General features: G+C 39.0%; 1 protein-coding gene across 7 annotated transcripts in view; it reads left to right on the top strand.

The window, feature by feature from the left end:
* si:dkey-253i9.4 (rap guanine nucleotide exchange factor 2) overlaps window positions 1–18,480 on the top strand; it is a 58,464-nt gene that overhangs the window by 17,626 nt on the left and 22,358 nt on the right. For 5 of the 7 annotated variants that reach the window (XM_036582955.1, XM_036582952.1, XM_036582954.1 and 2 more), the window contains exons 2-7: window positions 10,076–10,146; window positions 10,276–10,332; window positions 13,642–13,725; window positions 13,823–13,898; window positions 14,061–14,228; window positions 15,227–15,244. In XM_036582955.1, the coding sequence (XP_036438848.1) occupies window positions 10,076–10,146; window positions 10,276–10,332; window positions 13,642–13,725; window positions 13,823–13,898; window positions 14,061–14,228; window positions 15,227–15,244 (474 nt within the window). Of the gene's footprint in view, window positions 1–4,526; window positions 4,737–10,075; window positions 10,147–10,275; window positions 10,333–13,641; window positions 13,726–13,822; window positions 13,899–14,060; window positions 14,229–15,226; window positions 15,245–18,480 lie in introns of those variants that run through there. The other 2 variants (XM_036582956.1, XM_036582953.1) reach the window with 2 other exon arrangements.

Below are 18,480 nucleotides of genomic sequence, written 5' to 3'. Positions count from 1 at the left end.
TGTGCCATCTCTGCATGATGTACTCAGAAAAGTGTATTCTTACAGTTTATCACGTTAACAGTGACTCATCTTATTGCCTGTTCCCAGAGCTTGCAGTCCTCACCTTAAAACATGTTTTAGCACAGCTATTCTAAACCGTATTGCTTAAAAATCACTGCTGATTGCTTTGCTCAACTGCAAGATAAGTTTCTTTGAGCTTCTTTCATGCCTACTAGCTGACTAACTTCACTGCAACCACAAACATGAGCACACGCCTGCACAATCACGTATACAGGGAACATTTCTCAGCTTAGCCTGTGGTGTGACCCTTTCGTGGTGTCTTTGGAATGTGTGTAATTCAGGGTCAAAGTTCGAGTTTGGAATTTGCCCAGTAGTCAGGGGCAGCTGCTGCCTTCATTCAAAAAAGCTCATACAGTCAGAATGCTGTAGATATTTCAGCAGTTACGATATCCGCTGTCCAAACTGCCATTTGGCCAATGCAGAAGTGCTGCGCTGACGTCCCAACCTTTAGCCTCCTCTTCATTCTGACGGATTATTCTTAGGCATTATTCTGAGTCATGCTAAAAGCCCTGTTCCCTAAATCATCCAGCTGGTACTGGCGTGTGCTCCCCACCTGCTATCCTTGACCACTGAGGCACTCTAGAGAATTTCACGCTATAGATCATTCATCACTGTACACCTCGCACGTATGCTTAGAACAGCCACAAACAATGATGCTTAGCAACAATTAGCTTTCTAGCTTGATGCCTGCTCACCTTTGGTGTCATTTGTCACTGTTATGTCCTGAGAGAGGTTGTGATGTGGAAGCAAGGAAGTAGCATAAATATGTACACATTGAAGTGAGCTGGTGATTTTGGTTACATATTCAAGATGAGTCAGTCCTGTTGCAGGATTAGACCTGATAAAGTTGGCAGTAATGGGGCGCTAGGGCTTCTTTTTCAGTAGTGGAACACTGGAACCGTGGATGTGTTGTCGTCAGCTTCTAACATGAAAGGTTTCAACAAATCAGGGGCTGCACTGCCCAGTTTATTCACGAATATCTTCTTAAGTTTTTTCTTAAATTAGTTCTTAACCTCTTATTCTTCAGGGTATATTTTGGTTTTTCCATCTGAGTTTACTGTGACCAAATCGTAAGGCAAATTATTCAGTAACTGAATGAAACAAATGTAAATTTTTATTTTATCCAAAAGTTCCCCTCAAATTAACAGAACATGTGTTTTTGTGATCATACACATATTACTATACTCTTACAATTTACTGCTGAAAGCCAAAAATCTTAGACGCTCTTTATTTTCTGTATTTTTTTTACTAAAATCATTTTTACAGAGCAGATCACTGAAGAGACGCCATCTGTTTATAGTTTATAGCCCAGACTTGTGGAAAAATGGGTCGACTTTCAGTAGACAGAAAAACAGAGAGTTCAGCTTCTTTTATTATAAGGGTTTAAAATTACATTACCCATCTATTTGACTGGAAAGAAGACAGTTACAGCTCTCATATGACCCCCACCTTTTGAATGTAGCTTATGAAATATTAAGGTTATGAAGTAATATGACGAAGTGCATTTTGGAACCACCGGTGGTCTCAAGGAGTTGAAAGGGTTAAAAAAGCTCCTAAGAAAAAGACCACATCAGATTCATGACACGTTCTTAAACCGCAGAATTGTTCACACCCACAAGAAAGCATTGGACAGTCTTTGAGAAAACTGCGTAAGTGGGTTTTAAGAAGAAATTTCTTCTTCAGAACAGTTGGTGAATGAGGCCCTTGTTTAAGGGCTGAGCGAGTTAGTGAGAGAAACAACCACAGTAGAAAAATTCTTGCTGTGGTAATATGCAACCATACTCGGCTCAAGATGAGTTGTGGTGCAGGAAAATTTTCTCACAGTATGGTAATGGCAGTGACCGTAGCTTCAATAGGACATCCTGTGCCAAAGTCAGAGACCCCCTTTCATTTATTTAATTTACAATTAAACCAAACCGGCTGTTGAATACAAGTTATTCCTTTCTGAGGAGGTTAGATAAAATCCACTTGTATAAGGAAGGGGAAAGTCAAAAGAAAACAAGTGAAACTGTTCTCAAAACTGGAGTCCAAAAAATGATTAAAAGATGCAGAGATAAGGGGATGCCTGAAAGACCTGGTAGACCACCTTGAACTGTCAGTCATCTAATCACAGCTTTTTTATCTTTGAGAAAAATAATGTGCTTTTATTGTAAAGAGTTACCACTATATTTGTAAGGTACCCATAAAGCTATAGTATTAACTAGGTGGATCCTTTAGCAGACACACTACCTATTACTTTGTAAGTCTGCTACGTCAGTGATATCCTAAAGGCAGTGCAGACTAAATGTGTAAGCTTGTGTCCAAAAGTTAATTTCATGAGAAAGTCAAGATGTGGAGTAATTTGTTTGTCTGGGAACTCTCCCTATGTCTAACACAGACTAAATTCAGATGTATTTGCTTTGGTGATAAGCAAACATTTGCAAATGTATATGTTCATTTGTATGTAGGTCAACATATAGAACGACACTGTAAAGGACAGTAATTGTGTCAAAATGAGTAAACAACTTGCAATTCAGTGTAAATGGTATGACAGCCATTTCTTTTACAGTAGGAGTGACATCGAAACATGCAGTAAATCAGTGAAGAGTCGTAATAGTTTGAATTACTACTCCTGTCTCTTCTAATCTTTCTCTAATCTCAAAAACGGAAGTGAAGCCTCTGGGAAAAGTAGCGAAAAGTGGCATGTGTGAGTGATTTAATTTAAATCGTCCCATCGATATTTCCATTAACCTTTAATCTGCATTGTAAAGCCCTTCAGAATGCAGTTTTCTATGTGTTCAGAAACATCATAGCAAACATGATTGCACTAGTTATATAAGGTAAAAAAACTTGTTTTCTTTCCATTGTTAATGTGTGCACCAGTGTTTTGGGCTATTGCCGTGTTTTTAAGTGTCTTCTTTGATGTAAAGCAGTATCAAATTTTTACTGTTTTTAAAGTGCTGTTTGGATGGGATTAGTTTCACGTAGGGAGGTGGGGTTATGTGGTTTTACCTCAGAAGGTCTGTAATATTTCTAACCATTTCGCAAAGGATAAGAAATTAAAGATGGGTGTGTCTACTCAGTTTACACACTTCCATCAGAAAAACAAAATGCAGAAGCCGTTAAAACCGTCAAAACCGTCAACTAATCTAACTAGCTGTCTTAAAAGGCAATTCCACCATTGTGTCATCTCTGTAGTGAATGCTATTAAATGGTTCGGATATAAACTCTTAGAGTGGTTTAGTGTGAAATACTCTCTTCCTCCATAATAGAGAAACTTGGAGAGTTAGAATTGTTCATAATAGTGGTGATAGAAACCAGGCATCTAAAGAGTTTAATGCTTTTAAAAGCTGCCTCACAAGTAATTACACTAAGTGCTTATGAATACATTGATGCCCGACATTTTTACAACAGTTCTGGGAAGGTTTTGGCTTGAAACATGTTTTTTTAAATAGATTCAAGGTGGGGGATACATGCAGTGTGTTCTAAGGCCAAATAGTACCCAAAGGAAATTTGTTACAGATTTACCACCATTTTATCATAATCAACATTACGTATGAAATCTTTAAAAATACATGTCGGTTCACTGGCCATTCGGAATATAAAGTAAACCGGCTAAGTTTACGTTGTAGACATTACGAACCCTGGTTCCTGTCACCACCACTGTAAGGAAAGTCTTTTGGTAAATTTCTCTAGAATGGAGAATTTCACATCAAACCACTCTGAGGGACTTTTACAACTTAACTGCTGAATTATGCATTTATTTTGAAATGTCAGTGAAATTCCTCTTTAAGTGACTCTTTAGTTTGTGGAATTTACGGCCAAAAGTCAAGATCTCTTTTTTTCTTTACTTCATTTCACATGTTTTAGTGGTCAAAGTCATAAACTTGCGGCACAACATTACAGACCAGCTCGATTTCAGCTGCAGACCTCCATATTTAAAAAAAAAAACACACAACCACCTTTTCCACAGAAACAACCAACATGTCAATTGGCTTGAGATTAATGTAAGCTGGTGTCGCTTCTACAGTTTGTTTTATTGTAGGTAAAAGGCACTGGATGGAGTGCGCAGTACTTTTAAAGTACTAAATGATTCAGACTTGACTGAAATGACTGAGAAACGGCAGTAATAATTACATTACCCCACCTTTTCATGTAAAACTAATCCTGTCTGAATGGTGTTTAAGTACAGCTTCTGGAGTTAAAATAACGACACGTCGCTTTAAAACCCCTTGATTCATCCCCTGGCAGGTGAATTATATAATGATGAGATAATGATGTTCAGTGATGCATTAGACAGTCCTTTTTGAAGATTAACCGTCTGTGTGCTCATACCGCTTGTTCCGACCGCCGGAGTAAGCTAAAGACACACACACACACACACACACACACACACACACACACACACACACACACACACACATAGACACACAGTTTATTCATCAGTGACTCAGCTTAATGCACACACACTTCAGAATCTCTCTCTGTTTACTGAGCGAGTGTTTTGGGTGTGTGTGTGTGTGCGTGTGGCCACTCTGTCTACCTGTATGAATGAGAGCCGTGTTTGTTTACCCTTAAGGTGGATCTTTACAAAACAGTGTTGAAAGAGAGAGGAGAATACGGTGACGCTGAGATGAAAGTCTTGGGACAGGAACAATTTATTGTCTGGAACAATATCCACTACGTCTGTATGGGAGGTGAGAATACGGATAAATGATCTATCATTTTGTCGCTGCTGTCGCATTGTGTGGAATTTTCATGACCAATGGACAGTAGAAGTGGTCCACACAGTAATGCGAATTAAATTAGTGTATAAAAGAGCCCATCTTGTGGAAAACGACATTTCCCTCGCTTTTTTGCAGTAAAGGAGTTTGAAATAATACATAAGCAGTTCAGCTCCACCGATTTACATTGAAGTTCTAAGGAGTGTTTTAGCACCGAGTGCTTTCTAAGTGAGGCACAGTACAGAACGGCTGATCAGAGCAGAGCTTGTTTATATGGATCGGTCTTTAAGGCCCAGTAACTAAATAGCCTGTTTAATTGGACGTGATAGAGAGGTGAAAATGGTCATGCAAAATTTTGGTACATAAAACCACCCACATGTATGTTAAGTGGGCTTCAAGGGAAAGTGTAGGATAAAAATGTAAGTTTCAGTTTCAGAGAGACGTGTTTTGTTACGATAGCAACAGTTTAGTAACTGTTATTTTGGTATTTGCCCTTGTGAAGCTGATGCTGCTGCATTGTCATTTATTTGGCTGATCCAGACATGTTTATTTTTTGGAGTTGTAAATTCTTGAGAAACTGCTATTTTGGCTTGGATAATGTTATTAGGCTAACATTACTGGAATTGGGTGCCTTCACTTTTAACTGAATAATTCTACAGCAGTTTCTTGATTCCTGCTTTCTGAACTTGTCACGTTTTTCTCTGCTTAAAAGTGGCATGTCTGACTAATATATGCTTAAATATATAAAGGGGTGAAAGGCAGTGGAATCTTGAGTTTCACATCACCTTTTGTGTAAGAACGAGGCCGAGTGAGAAACAGAAACTATGGGTGTAGTCCGTTGTTCAGTGATTAAGGGGTCCTTGAGTTAGTCACTGATTGACTGCGTTGATAAATAAAAGATAAAAATAATCAGATTGGCTCAGTAACTAATTGTTCCTTTACGCTTACGCACAAAATGTGGTGTGTAGTATCAAGAGACCTAAACTAACTGACGAATTATGTGAAATGGCCAATGTTTGGACTTCTTGCTTGCAATTCATGTGTCGTCTTCCAGTGTAAATAAGCAAATTAACAGATTCTCAGCCCAGCAGCTTATTTTTTTATTTTTTTTATTTTTTTTAGTTTGCCTACATCAGTGCTGTGTTTTGCTTACTTAAGATTTGACAACCTTCAGTACTGTAAAACATATTCATGGCCTTCCATCAGCTTACAATAACCTCTGCTGAGTGATCTATGAATGTAACTTGCTGTTTAAAGACTGTTTCTAAATTGGAGGCCTTCAGTCACTGAGTCACAGCAACAGCAGCTGGCCTTCAGGCTGGAACTACAGATGGTTCAATGGGTCAAACGTGTGTTCGTGTTAGCGTTTGACATCACTAGGTATAAGACCTTGCTTGTTATTGATGGATGTAGTCTTGTTTGGGCCACTGTAACGTCCTGATTGACTTCCAGAGCATGTAACGGATTTTAAAGGCTTGTGGAGATGCCGAATGTTGGCATTTTGTCCTACAGTTGACATGGCTTGATGATATAGTAGTGCGTTCAGAGGTATGGTCCATGCCTAACTGATGCAAGTGCTCCCCTTCACCTATTTATTTATTGATTTATTGGGGTCAAACGCCAGAGCTGTCATAGGCTGTTTCTTGGTTGACTGCTCTTCAAATTGACTGGGAGAACGTGTACTTATTGGAACAGTTTCAGGGCTTTGCTTTTTTTATAAACCGTGCAAGGTGTCAGCTTTCAAATCCTCTAAGAGAATGCCATGTGATGCAAAGCCCTAGGAGTGTAAAAACGCTTGAACATGTCAGAACGCATCTTTCTGAAGGTGGTTCTTAAAGTCTATTGGATTTAGAACATACAAACTGACCACACTTACGTTAAGTTCCTTTGCCATAGCAAAATTAGCTTCTGATTTGACATGAGTTCAATGTATTATGTTATATTAAGTGGATGAAACCATAAAACACAATGAAAGTGTTTAATGGACAAAATGTGTCACACTTTTAATTAACTGTGGTGCAATATTTAGCAGCCTGGTCTCTTTTTGGCCTCGTTTTTGTCTCCTTTGAACTCCAAGCCTTAAGGGTGTTCATCCATCACTGCCACTTTCCTTCGGACTGTCGGAGTGGGCAGCAGAGCGGCCAAGTGTGTGGGAGTCCCCTGGGCGGAAATGCCATGTTCCCAGAATAAACGGCTATAAGACTTGAACCTACCAATCACAGGCTGTCTCGCGCCACCTCTGAGCTATTTTGATTGGCTGATTTGAATGAATTGTTGTTGTCTATGGCTGTTTTGGTTGGTAATGGTGTGTACTCAAAAACAAACACTCAAGTAGAAGTGCCTTTACATTAGAGAAAATCTTCTTGAGCAGAAACAGAGGAGCACTGTACTGGTCCAGAAGTCTGTGCAAGAGTTAATGTGCGGTCATTTAACTGGACTGTTAAAGTAAAAACGAAAACCACACAAACACGTTTGAAAACATTCACTAGGTTCAGCTTCTGACTTAACACTGGCGAGACAAGTTTATTTATGTAGCACATTTTATACACAAATTACATAAATACCAGCAAAAAAGAACATTAAAAGAAAAAAATAAACATGTTAACATTGAAACATGTGAAGGCCTGGTAATGACATGGAGTTAAAGAAATGGAACAGAATAAAGTTGCAGTAGCTTAAAGAAATAAAACTAATAATTGAAAGGAAGTAGAAAGTCTGGACAAGGGCAACTCCGAGTGCTTTACAGACATGAAAACAAAATAATAAAAATAAATATAATGGAAATGAATGACCAAACATATAAAATTGGCTTATTAAAGGTGCAATACTAAAAATAAAGTGCGTATAGGTGCACAAAAAGAGGAATGTCTTTAACCTGGGTTTAAAAATTGCTACATTTGGAGCATATTTTTGATTGTCTGGGAGTTTGTTCCAGTTGTATGTAGCATAACAGCTAAATGCTGCTTCACCATGTTTAGTTTTGGCTTTATGCTCTACTAGCTGACCTGAGTGGATGGGTCTAAGTGACCTACTTGGTTTTTCTGGGCCTAAACCATTCAGTAATCAAAAGACTAGTAGCAGCACTTTATCATCTATTCTGTAACAATCCAGAAGTCGGTGTAAAGATTTTAGGACTGCAGTAATGAGCTCTGCTCTCTTGGTCATGGTTGGAACTGCAGCAGCAGCATTCTGAATAAGCTGTAGCTGTTTGAAGGTCATTTTGAGAAGTCCGGTTAAGAGAGCAATACAGTAGTCCACCTTGCTGGAGATAAAAGCATGGATGAGCTTCTCTAGGTCTTGTTGAGACACCAGACCTTTTGATTCTGGCTATATATTTAAGATGATAGAAGGCTGTTTTGATGCTCGCTTTGATGTGGCTTGTAAAGGTGAGATCTGAGACTAAGATGCTTCCAGAACAGCTGGAAAAGATGATTGATAAAGCTTGTACTTGAAATGTATGTGTGGGTGCACTGCGTTCAGCCGTTTTTGCAACAGAGCACGTGCTTGAGGTTTGTCACCAAAGACAGAAGCGTGAATAGAGGACTTTATTTTAAGACGTATGTGAGAAGTTCTTTTTTCACTACCCAGAAAGTTGAGAAAAGGAAAGGGTCTGTGGGATCTCCAGAATGACAAGAGTTTCCATTCCACTCTTTAGTTTCCATTTCATATGAACCATGCTGAAGTTCACTGATTTGCATTTTATTTAACAGCGCTGGTACCGAATAAAGTCTTGACAATGTTTTGGAAACTCGTATTTCTCTGCAAGCAAGAAAAGCAACAAAGGCATAAGGAGCAGCATTGTCAGAGGGGGAGGTCAGGAAATGGACAGAATAGAAGAAAGTGGAGTGAAGAAAGGGAGAGGGTGGGAAAAAAAGGCAGAGGGGTATTGTGGTATTCGCAAACATGCCTTTCTTGTTAAACATTGATCTGAGGTGCATTGCGTCATGTGGGACGGGTGCGGTCGATTCATTGCTGGATGCAGGTTCGTGTGTGTGTGTGTTTCTTGGAGTGTGGACAGTAGAGGGGAAAAAAGAGACTGCTGTTTGCATTGGAGTGCCTATTAAAATTAAAACAGCGCCCCTTGCTGGTATTTGAGTGTAACTGCAAGAGGGTGATTCTCATGATCTTTGAGTTTACTGTGACCAGGATCACAATGTAATTACCAGTCAAAGGAGCTGTTCAGTACAAGTCATTTTTCTGGAGATATTTTTGAGGAAATTAGATGCAAATGATTCACTTGCAGAATCAAGAGGGGGAAAAGGAACCCAAAACTGGAGTTTATTCAAAATATACAGAAAATTGGACTCTGGTAGACCAACAGAACTGATCAGATAAACAGCACTTAAAGCTTTCATCTTTAAAGGAGAAGAGAAAAACAAGCTCCACTCTTGATTCAGATCTGAATCAGACAAAGAAGCTGTTGTCCACAGAACAACAGAGTGGCCACCCCAGAGTCCAGACCTCAACGTCACTGAATGTGTTTGATTATTTGGATTGTGAGAAGCAGAGAATTGCAACCAACTTCTAAGACTGAACTTTTCAAGGAGTGGAAAATATCCCTGCAGATTTCATTGAGAAACTGAAAGCAGGTCTCCCAAAAAGAGACGATGAAGTCAAAGGGTGGACACACCAAGTACAATAAGTAAATTTATGTTTAAAAAAAACAAAAAAAAACAAAAGTTATATTTAGTTGTTGTGTCTTCTGTGTATATTTGTGTTAAATAGCATGATGAAGTGAAAAAAGAATTACTTGTACTTATTTATTGACCAAAAAATTAAATAAAGGAAGAGTGGCCACTTACTTGCACAGTATTGTAGTAATAGTGTGTAAGAATGTACGCGCGCGCTGTGTGTGTGTGTGTGTGTGTGTGTGTGTGTGTGTGTGTACACACATACATATGTGTGTATCCATGTTTTTGCACCTATACAAGGAAAAAATCAGTGAAGATGGCTGTAAATGATAATAGCATGGAGTTTTGGAACTATCTGTATATGAGTATCTGAAGCATCCATGTGCTGTGTTTATGGCCACTAACTGGCAGTCTGGCACAGATGTTTAGCATTCATACTGGACAACTTGGCCAGTATAACAGGTCTGGACTTTAATTCATAGAAAATAATCCCAGTTTAAACTGCAGTTAGATATTTTCCCTAAACTGTTCATCTGTAGCTCACTTAAGCCTATTTTTGTTGTTTGGCCTTCTTTAAAAAATCTGATTGCCTGATTTATCATCAAAAGTATTCTTGTGTTACCCAATAACTAATATAATTTATAATAACAGTCCTAATAACATGTTTGTGGTGTTCTGCAGGACCTGCAGGTTGTGTACTCGTATCTGCATGGGATGGAAGCACTGTCCAACCTGAGAGAACACCAGCTCAGGTATGACGCACCGTCACTTCATGTGCTTGGCTGTAGACCTGTTCATTATGTGTAATATCCAATATGTGTGCAAGAACATTCATGATTTGGATGTAATTGTTTTTTGACTTTTTCTCTTTTTTCTTTTAGGTTGATGTGTGAAACGGTTCGCTATGAGCAGCACGAGGCCAATGCGGTTTTATACTAGTGAGTTACATATTCAGATACGTGTTCTGATGTAGGTCAGTTTAACAGAGGTTTATAGCAAAGTCAGGCAAATGATTTGCACCAACACACACATCTGTTCTCTCTGCAACCACCACCCCCCCAAACACACACACACAGCTGTCTTGGGCTTGGGACATGTAAATCTGTGCCCCCATCTGCAGACAGAGATTAAGCCATTAAAAGCTCTTTGTGTTTGTCAGGGTAGCAGGGCACACACATACACTAGTGGTGGGCAGTATGATGATATGTTGTCATGATAAATTACGTCAGCTGCCCAACTGCATGCAACACAAAAAAGACCAATTATAGGGAACCTGTAAACAAAAACAGCTACAGACCCAGTTCCCAAAAGGTTGAAACAATAGGAACTGTAAACACAGGCAGCAATGATTTGCAAATCCTTTATGACCTGTGTTCAGTCGAAAACAGTGCACAGACAAGATATTTCCTGTTTCAACTCCCTTTTTTTGTGTGTATATGCTTCTGCTAAATTTTATAGCTTTGACACATTCCAAAAAAGTTGAGAAAGGCACATTTAACAACGTTCAGTAATCATTTGGGAACGGTGGACAACAGTTGTTGTAGTTTTTGCTTCATATAACACTTCAGCTGCCCCAGCCAAGACAGATACTGGCTTTTGAACTTTGCGTCGGTAACAAATGGGATGGTCCTTTTTGGAATGGAGAACATGAAGTCAGTTAGGTGGATCAATCAGACCACAGCCCACATTCCTACTTTGTGTTAGTCCACCTCAGATGTGCTTTAGCCCAAAGAAGTCAGTGGTGTCTCTGGATATTCTTGAGATATGGCTTATATCATAACGTGGGAATCGCTGCCGACCCTCTCATATCAAAATATTTAAAGATTTGTGATGAGTATTTTGATGTGACACATTGCAATAGCCAGAACAACCTGAATAAAAAACACTGGTTTGTGTGGTTTGTATGATTTAAGTCAGATGCAACAAACTATTTATACTTTTTATTAGATTATTTAGCAGTGATTTGAAATATGTTTTTAAAACATATTCAGTGTTTCAGTTTTGGATTTATAGATTTTTCCCCTTTCAAAGACATAGCAGCCTGGTCTTGTATGATTGGGCATAAGTACCTGCGGGGTGAGACAGCTACCAAGTGAACAGACTTTTCTGAATTTTAAGTATTTATAGTTTAATTCTAAGTTAAAAAATATTCTTAAATAAAAATATCAATACTTGGGCTACCGTGTGTAAGTGCTCCTTTTAAACCTAAAATATCGCGATATTAAAAATATAAACAAAATATTGTGATACATATGAAGGTACCTTCTGATATTGTGATGTTATTTTGGCCATTTTGCTCACTCTTAATATAAACACTCCCTTACAAACCCCAGTGCTGCCTCTTTTCAGCTGCATCGCTGCACCAGTTAAACCTCCTCACTTTTAGAGACCATTCTGTGGTTAGACTGAGTCAGGCCTAAAAAGCAGAAGTTCAACACCATTTTGATGTTCACGTGAGTTTATTTACTCTGAAAGTGCTGCATGAGTGGGAAAAGAGAGCATCGTCCAGTAATTCTAAAAGCCCTGAGCTTTCACTTCACTTTCGTTCGATTCAGTCCGGCAGCAGCAACACAGCAAGCAGCTTCCTCCATACATTTTGTATACCAGTCAGTGTCCATTAATGGACTAGCATTGAGATTGTTGGATAGCAAAGCCAAAACTGTCAGTGATGGTATATAAATAATGAATTTTCTTTGTGCTATTTAGTTTCTATTTGAAGTTAAATTGTTGAAGTATCCATTGCTTGCTAAAGTTGAACAAATGCAGAAGTTTTCCCATGGTGAAATTTGAGTGTTATGTATTACATTGTCAAATATTTGAACACATTCTAATGTTAAATGCATCATTTTTTTATAGATGCTAAGTAAATAAGTAGCATATGCACTTGCAGTAAGTGGTATATCAAGTAAATATCAAGCATGGGAGTCAGAAAATGGTTGGTAGCAAAAAAGCAAATTAAATAGCTGCACGAGTGAGCATGCATGCACAGAGTGTCGCACAAGCCTGTTACTGGTGCAGGTAGCAGTGGAAGCTTCATGACAGTGTTTAGTTAAGCAGCGAGAAGCACACTTTGCTTCCTTTTAAATATAATGTGATCATTCTCAACATTTGGAGTGTACAGGCTGTTACACACTGAACACAACGCTAATGAACAACACAAATATTCCAGCACACTTTGTCTTGCAACATAACTATACACACCAGATACAATGCAATTTTTTTGGAATTTGTTGGGATTTGTGGAAAGTGTTGTTCACACTTGCTTCTCACGAAATGGGCGAAAGGAGAACGGAGAGTTTCTCCACCTCATTCAGGATCTTTTGCACACAGCTCTGTAGTTTAGGCTGCTTTTGGAAATGTAGCTCCACAAGAGATAAAGCACAAAACATTTACATCTACAGTCTACATTCGAATGTGCATCCTTTACAGAATTCAATCATTTGTTCATATTTTGAATTGTATTTTCTAAACAAACGGCAGCAGCATGAAAGGGGGAGACCAGGAAATGGTTGAAGTAGAAAGAGAGGCGAATGAAGGGCGAGTGTGAAAAGATGACCGATGTGGTGTAGTCAGTGTACTCTGATAAACTAGAATTAATAGTGAAACAGAAAATAACAATAAAATGTAGGCCAGTAGCCTGGAATAGCTTTTGCTGAATGTGAAGTGGCCTGATGTCTGATGGCGCAAACCAATTTAGCTAAAAATCAGCCTGAAGAAGAGTGGAAGGAAGTGAAAGTGAGTTTCAGAATAGCTGTACAAGGCAAAGAGCAGAAGTACACAGCTAAACTTAATCCTAATACTCTTTGACTTGAACAGAACTCAAAGCTTCTCAGTTTTTCCATTCCCAATCAGCAGAGACACGTGCTGAGTCTGTTTCTTAAGTCAGGTACGGTAGCATAATGACACGCTCACCTCCAACCACCTCAAATTCGTAAGCAGTCTCACATAGACTTGTTTTTATGGTGACTGACATCAGTCTAATTGTCAGAGCGGCCCCTCTAGCATTGTAATGTGAGTAATACTCACATGCTGAAATTCACTTGGTAATACTCTTATTTCCCGTGTCTCAGATTAGGTCACATGCAGCGTTCAGATGGAATTTTGAAAGATTAGTGAGTCTGACCTCAAAGGTGGACATACATTTAAATAACATGACTGTTTTTGGGGCTGCAGCTGTACTGAAATATTGACAGTGAAACTCCCTGCTTAAGTGTCGTTGGTAATATTTTAATATTTCTGTGTTTTAGTCCGGATGACATTGGGACCTGCTGGTACATCCTGCTGTCTGGCTCGGTCTTCATAAAGGAGTCCATGTTTCTACCACGTAGCAGGTTTGTGTACATTTTTGCACAATTGCTTTCTTATTATCTGACCTCACTTTCAACATTGTGTAACCTCTCTCTCTCTCTCTTTCTCTCTCCCACACAGTTTTGGGAAACGCTCTGCAGGCAGTCTGCGTCGAGGGTGTGAGTGTATTGTCCTTGAAGCCTCAGAAATGATAGTGGTAAGTTGTTTGTGTGTGAGTGAAAACAGTGTTGATTTGTGAGAACCCCTGAGGTTATAACTAAACTGTCTGTCCAATACAAAACAAGTAATCAGTGTAGAAAATTAAGAAATGGCTTAAAATAATTGTCTCTCTCTGTCTGTCTCGTTCTCTGTCTTAAAGGTGGACTACATGGAGGACAGTGAGGAGTATTTTCAGAGGCAGGCGTCCCACCGGCAGTCCAGGAGAAGGTTCCGGAAAATAAACCAGCGCGGCGAGAGACAGACAATCATTGATACAGTCGAGCACTATCCAGTCAGCAAGCCTCCTCTACCACCAGGCTACCACACGGTCCGTACAGAAACACGTGTACATGCTTGTCCTAGAACAGGTCACACCCTGATTTAAAGGGGAAAGTCCACCAATTTTGATAAATTTCTCTGTAGTTAAACGCCTGAGGTGTAAACCATGGTGTGAAGAGTGGTTGGATGTGAAATGCTGTGCTTTACAGTCAGAATTGCTTGTTTTTGGTGGTGACAGCAACCGGACATCCAAAGTTTTGGCATAAAGGAGGAGCTACATATAGGGCGTTGTTTGGCAAATTAGCCCAAAAGGCAATTGTATTTTTTCAGATTTACCACTATTTTTACCATCATCAACATTACTCCTGTAATGGTCTCCTGGTCAGCAGACCGTTGCTGCACTTTTAAGGCTGATTGATGTATTGATGCTCCGCCCACAGACGTGTTCTTTTGCAGCAACTGTTACAAGTTTGGACAAGCATGGCAACAGCAAAAATGCCTTTGAACCAAACACAAAATTTTTCAGGATAGGCAACCACAGTGTGGCTTAGAGGCAGTGTTTACTGTTGATTTTCCTGTTTCAAATGCTAAGCTGTCAAGCAGTGCTATGTTGCACTGTCTCTAAAGCTGTAGGCAGGTTTAAACATAAATTTAGAAGTTTCAGAGGCTGATTGTCATTTTTGCCAATGCTATTTGAAAGTTTGTCAAAACTAGCAACGGTTATTGTGAAAGAACACAATTGCATGCAGAGCAATGAGAAGTTGGTTGATTGTCCAGGAACTTTTGTCTCTTACAGTTGAAGTACAGAATCTGTCAACCCCCAAACACTCTCTCTCTCTCTCTCTCTCTCTCTTTCTCTCTCTTTCTCTCTCTCTCCCTCTCTCTCTCTCTCTCTCTCTCTCTCTAATATATTGATTAATGCAGCATAATTTAGTTTTGCTAATTCCCCACAATCTTGAGTATGTAATCATGATTGATTCTTTAGTCCCTTAACTGGAAGAGTACAATATCTAATAATTGTCTTTTTTTGTTTTGTTTCGGCTGCAGGAATGCTCAAAATCCCAGGTAACCTTGCCTTAAACCATCCCGTAATCCTCTCTAACAGCCTCCCTTACTACTTCCTCCACCTGCTAATGACTTCACCTGCTTTTCTCTCCTTCCCTTTAACCCTTAGAGGTTGCAGTTATCACCAGCGTTCATGAAAGCATGTTGTAATTTATCAGTTGTTTTCCGGCAAATTGTGTTCACAGCAGAGAGGCTGAACAGCGTCTCAGCTAATATTGATAGCATGAATGTACACAAAGATATCATTAAAACATGATATATGGAGAAACTGTACAAAATATTAACTATATAGTGACATTGACACTAATGTCCACTACTACCATAGATATAGTATGTCTATATATACATATATATGTATATTGGACAGTGATGCAATGCTCTAATGATTAAAAGGAAGGCAAATTTACTCTTTTATTTGCTGCTGTTCAGGTCTCTCTTGCGTTCTCACTCTCTCTCTCTCTTTCTCACCCACCTCTTGGCTTTCTTGTCATTCTATCCAAGTCTATTAACGCAGTGGTTTTATTCAATGTTTCACATACTGCACTGAACTCAAACAGGTCTAATTATGCTCTCTTTGTAAGGAAACATGGAGATGATTTTATGATTATTTTAGCACAATATTTTTCACGAAAGTAGTAAATACCATCAAACTGCCCTAGATGAAGATAGTTTCACATGCAGTGAAAAAGAAAAAATGTTGTTTTTGCCATGTTTGTCTCTTTTTGACATCAAAACAAATGTGAAAGTCAGAAGAAAAGCCTTGAATATTAATGTAAATAATTACATAAAATTATATGGTTATTATTTCTAGATCATTATTTAATGCAAGTCAAGACTTCTAAGATTAAGAATATGCTGTATTTTATACAAGAAACGCAAATCTACTCTTTCCTCTATTGCTGTACTGAGCACTCTCTCACTCTCTCTCGCGCACTCTCTCTCTCTCTCTCTCTCTCTCTCTCTCTCTCTCTCTCTCTCTCTCTCTCTCATACACCTCTTGCCTTTCTCCTTTCTTTTTCTGCATTACTTAGGTTTCTCTGACCATTAATGAACCTTATTGTGATTGTCATTGGGGGTGGGATTTGTGAGGAGGTTTAAAGTGGACTGATTGTCCAGTGAGCAGTCCATCATCGTGGGGGTCAGCGCTGGTGACTGGTTTAGTAGGGCAGCGTGTTTCACTCATCCTCAAACCCCTCCCCCCCCTTCTGCATAAACAATACCAGACTCGTACTAATCTGTGTGCGTGTGACTGAAAGAGAGAGTGAAAAGGAGGCAGGTTCAGCAGCTTTCTCTCTCCCACCCTCTCTCTCCCTCTGTCCCTCTCTCTCGTCCTCCCCCCTTGCCTGTGTGATGTCTGTTGCTGTGGAGATTTTAGCAGGAGTTTGCTAGAAAGCGATGTTGCAGGGTGCGAGTGAGGGCAGAGGAAGTAGTTGCAGAAGCGCGAATGCGACAGATTGAGGCAAAAATCTGAAAAAGACAAAGGAAGACAGAAAAAGAGGCAGTTAGAGAAGTAGAGGGTTCAAGAGGATTAAGCTGGAGAGAGAAGAGGCAATGTTGTAGAGGTTCAGGCTGCTTTACGCTGATGGAAACAGGATGGTTGGACATTCTGTGTTTTTGGCTATGAGGCAGTTAGTTCTCTCGCACAGTTATGGAGTCAGGGGAGCAGAGATGAGGAGTGTGAGTATATTTACACACGCGCGCACACACCGCATACAGTGTGCACAGCATGCAACAAGTCTTTTTAACGTTACCATTCATTTTTCCGGCATTGTGAATTTTGTAGTTACATTTTATGCTATACAATATTTGTGAGATCATAGTGACATAAATTTAAATAACTTTCTCTGTTAAGCAATCACTCTATAATCTTTCTAAAAGGGACAAATAAGAAAAAGATGTATTTAAATCCATTAGACAGCTTAGAACCTTGCTTGTTTGTGTTAATTGTACTTTCACCAGGCCATGTAGTCTTATTTAGGCAGTTGGGCTTTGACCAAAAAATAATGTTGACCACAATACGTGACATTTGTATATTGTTAATATGTTGATATATTGTTGATACAGATGCATGTAAAGCATGCAAACGCTAAACTGCAGACTGGTTTTTGCACATAGTTGTGCAAATGTACACTGATCAGCATTTATTTTTTTGGTTTGGTTTGTTTTTGGACATTGTCAGTGTGTCTGTAAAACTCCAGAAAGTTCTATAAAAAAAGAAAAACTTGATGTGTAAAGCATAATTTCTTAAGATATTGTAAGAAAAACAGGATGTAGAGTAAGGCAGAAAAATATCAGAATCACATTGCTTCCATTTGAACAGAAGATCTGAACAGTCAAATTCCTTATCTGCATTTTATAAAATGTATTGAAATTATGGATGCACCAAAATTTTGGCCACTGAAAATTTTTAGCAAAAATGGTGAGCGAGAGAAAATGGTAGGGCAGAATAATGTCACAATCACGTGGCATCCATTGAAACATAGAGGTACTACTGCGCGGCTGGTCTGTGTCAGGGTTCCCAAATAGGGATTAAGCCTAGTCCTGAGCTCCACAACATTGAGTGGAATTTCTCCTTTCAAATACAAATATAGCCCAGTATTGGGCTTAATCCCTGTCGAGGAAACCAGTCTACTATGTGTTATGGTGTTTTGTGGCATGGAGAGGTAGCTTAGTACGCTCATGAAAACAAGGTGTTCTTTAACTTTAACTAACGTTTTTAGCCGAAAGAGAAAATGACCAACAATTTTGACAGAAAATAACAAAGATTAAAGAGGCATACCACAAAGTCTCTAAATAAGACTTTACAGATGAAAATCGGAAAAAGTAATTAAAAAAGCTGTTACCATCACTTTACTATGCAGATGTGTTCAAACAGTTTGAGCGGTAGCAGATCAACAGTGAAAATGTTGGCCATGTGGAACTGTTTAAGTTTTAATGATGGACAAAAGATTTGTAAACACTGTTCAGGTTGAAAATCAAGAGAGGATACAGCTCCCAAGAACCACTACATGTTTCATACTGTTAGAAAACACAACATCCCACTGAATATATGCAGACTACAGCAAAACAACAGAAGCAGAAATGAAAGTTCCAACAAATACACCAGCGGCATCTGTAGCCTGTTTTAGAAATGATTAAAAAAAAAGTTACAAATAACAGAGCAAGAGTGCAAAGTGTAATTAAAATATAATGAAATTCAGTGCCACGAATGAACACCTGTTCACTGGAGTTAGTGG

The sequence above is a fragment of the Colossoma macropomum genome, unplaced genomic scaffold (assembly GCF_904425465.1).
Source record: "Colossoma macropomum unplaced genomic scaffold, Colossoma_macropomum, whole genome shotgun sequence".
Taxonomy (NCBI): domain Eukaryota; kingdom Metazoa; phylum Chordata; class Actinopteri; order Characiformes; family Serrasalmidae; genus Colossoma; species Colossoma macropomum.
Note: the sequence above shows the minus strand (reverse complement) of the source record. Positions and strands in the feature narration are given on the sequence as shown.